This window comes from Bison bison, unplaced genomic scaffold, assembly GCF_000754665.1.
Source record: "Bison bison bison isolate TAMUID 2011002044 unplaced genomic scaffold, Bison_UMD1.0 scf7180017864482, whole genome shotgun sequence".
Lineage (NCBI taxonomy): Eukaryota > Metazoa > Chordata > Mammalia > Artiodactyla > Bovidae > Bison > Bison bison.
The window spans coordinates 538,485-541,292 of record NW_011495042.1 but is presented as its reverse complement, the minus strand read 5'-3'; the positions used below and the strand labels follow the sequence as shown (position 1 = coordinate 541,292).

Here is a 2,808-nt window from a genome sequence, read left to right as displayed (position 1 = left end):
GAGTTGGACTGTGAAGAAAGCTGAGCGCTGAAGAATTGATGCTTTTGAACTGTGGTGCTGGAGAAGACTCTTGAGAGTCCCTTGGACTGCAAGGAGATCCAAGCAGTCCATTCTGAAGGAGATCAGCCCTGGGATTTCTTTGGAAGGAATGATGCTAAAGCTGAAACTCCAGTACTTTGGCCACCTCATGCGAAGAGTTGACTCATTGGAAAAGACTCTGATGCTGGGAGGGATTGGGGGCAGGAGGAGAAGGGGACGACAGAGGATGAGATGGCTGGATGGCATCACCGACTCGATGGACATGAGTTTGAGTGAACTCCGGGAGTTGGTGATGGACAGGGAAGCCTGGCGTGCTGTGATTCATGGGGTAGCCAAGAGTCAGACATGACTGAGACTGAAGTGAACTGATGGAGTAACAAAAAGACTTTACACACTAGGTGTCTTGGCCGCCTGGACGAGCTTACCATTTCATCAGAAAGACAGGAGTTATGAAATAAATCACCTATGTTCCTAGGAGAGGCAACCCTCGGACTAACGCATGAACATTTTTGAGTTGCTGTAGACCGTGGAAAGGAGAGAGCGAAGAAAACAGAGTAGGCAGGCTGTGGTGCCAAAGGCGGGGTTGTGCAATCAAACGTTGGCTGCGAGCAGCTTCAGAGAGCACTGTTCAAAACCATGAGGAGGAAGACGAGCAGAAGTGTTCGCTGAAACCTGCCGAGTGCTCCCGGGACAGAGGGGGCTTAAGGTCGTTAGGAAGTTGCTCCCTTATGATGGTGGGCGGGGCGGGGGGTGGGGTGTTCCAGGTGGCTCAGTGGTCAAGAAACCGCCTGTTAAGGCAAGAGACGCGGGACAGGCAGTTCCATCCCTGCGTCGGGAAGATCCCCTGGAGAAGGGAATGGTAATCCACTCCAGTATTCTTCCCTGGAGAATCCCACGGACAGAAGAGACTGGCGGGCTACGGTCCATGGGGTCACAAAGAGTCGGACACGGACAGAGCGACTAAACCACCACCACCAACCTCTGGGCGCTAGGGCTCCCACCACGGTGAACACGCACAAGGGTCGCCTATACACTTAAGTCAACCCAAACGTATAACGTGCTTGCTGCGGTCTTTCAAGGGCGCACGCGACCTTCGAAAACGCGCAGGATGCCCACCTTTCGCAGGCCTAAGCGTCCAGCCCAGCCTCGGGGGCGGGCCCTCTGCGGACTACAACTCCCAGGCACCCCCCCGGCCACGGACATCACGTGATTTCCCACGGGTCTGCGCGCGCTTCATCCGGGTGTCCGGTCTTGGGCCGCGCTCCCAGAATCCAACCTCCTCCTCGACCTTGCGACCTCTTACCTGCTCCGCCCCTTCAGGGGTGGTGTTGAGAAGGTTATTGAGTTCTGGGAACATTCCGAGCTCCAGAACGCACGGGGGCCCCGGATGGGAAGATGGGCTGCCACGGATACAGAGGAGGCTGGAGAGCAAAACCCACCACACAGGAACACGCGGGAGGAGTGCGCATGCGCAATTCCCCTGGCCGCAGCCAATGAAACGCGCGGATCGGCCGCTCTCGGCGCATGCGCAGAGACGCGCACCAGGCCGGGGGAATCTGGACGCTGAGCCTTGCGGGCTTCTTACCTGTATTCCACTCGCAGAGAGTTTCCCCCAACCAAGGCATCAGGAGGTCGGGTCTCTTCTTCCTTACCTCAACCGCGCGTTCTTCTCATCCCAGAGCCTCCTGTCAAGCTTCTGCGGTGTGCCTCACACTACTAAAGGCTTTGGCTGCAATGGGCGAACCAGACAGGCAAAGACGCTCGCTCTCGCATAAAACAGAAAACAGACGTAATAAACATGGAATAATACATTGAAAAATTCTGTGTGGGGGATAAAATGAAGCTGGATAAAGGAATAACGGTGGGATGGGGGTAGGTTTTGGAATAAGACAGGTTATCTGGGTAGGGTCACTGACCAAGTAGGGTTGGAACACGCCCTGCATGCTTCTCCTTGAGGTTTTTGCACTGTTTACCCTCCCTGGGCTGCAGCCGTTAAAGAAAAAACAAAACAAAAAACGCCACTTCTTTCAGGTCTTTGTTCACATGTCAGTTTATCAGCGAGGCCTTCCCCAAGCCTCCATGGAACTAGAGATCAATTGCCAATTTTCCACTGGATTATCGAAAAAGCAAGAGAGTTCCAGAAAAACATCTATTTCTGCTTTATTGACTACACCAAAGGCTTTGACTGTGTGCATCACAATAAACTGTGGAAAATTCTGAAAGAGATGGAATACCAGACCACCTGACCTGCCTCTTGAGAAATCTGTGTGCATGTCAGGAAGCAACAGTTAGAACTGGACGTGGAACAACAGACTGGTTCCAAATAGGAAAAGGAGTACATCAAGGCTGTATATCGTCACCCTGCTTGTGTAACTTATATGCAGAGTACATCATGAGAAACGCTGGGTTGGATGAAGCACAAGCTAGAATCAAGATTTCCAGAAGAAATATCAATAATCTCAGATATACAGATAGGCAGATTACACAACCCTTATGGCAGAAAGTGGAGAAGAACTAAAGAGCCTCTTGATGAAAGTGAAAGAGGAGAGTGAAAAAGTTGGCTTAAACCTCAACATTCAGAAAACTAAGATCATGGCATCTGGTTCCATCACTTCATGGGAAATAGATGGAGAAACAGCGGAAACAGTGAGAGACTTTATTTTGGGGGGCTCCAAAATCACTGCAGATGGTGACTGCAGCCATGAAATTAAAAGATGCTTACTTCTTGGAAGGAAAGTTATGACCAACCTGGACAGCATATTAAAAAGC

The 2,808-nt window shown here is 51.4% G+C and overlaps 1 protein-coding gene across 1 annotated transcript in view; it reads right to left on the bottom strand.

Annotated features, from left to right (window-relative positions):
- ELP6 (elongator acetyltransferase complex subunit 6) overlaps positions 1-2,128 on the bottom strand; it is a 19,520-nt gene extending 17,392 nt beyond the window's left edge. The window contains exon 1 of the mRNA XM_010862354.1: positions 1,343-2,128. Coding sequence (XP_010860656.1) covers positions 1,343-1,396 — 54 coding nt within the window. The 5' untranslated portion in view covers positions 1,397-2,128. The remainder of the gene's footprint in view (positions 1-1,342) is intronic.
- Between the last annotated feature and the right edge of the window lie 680 nt (positions 2,129-2,808).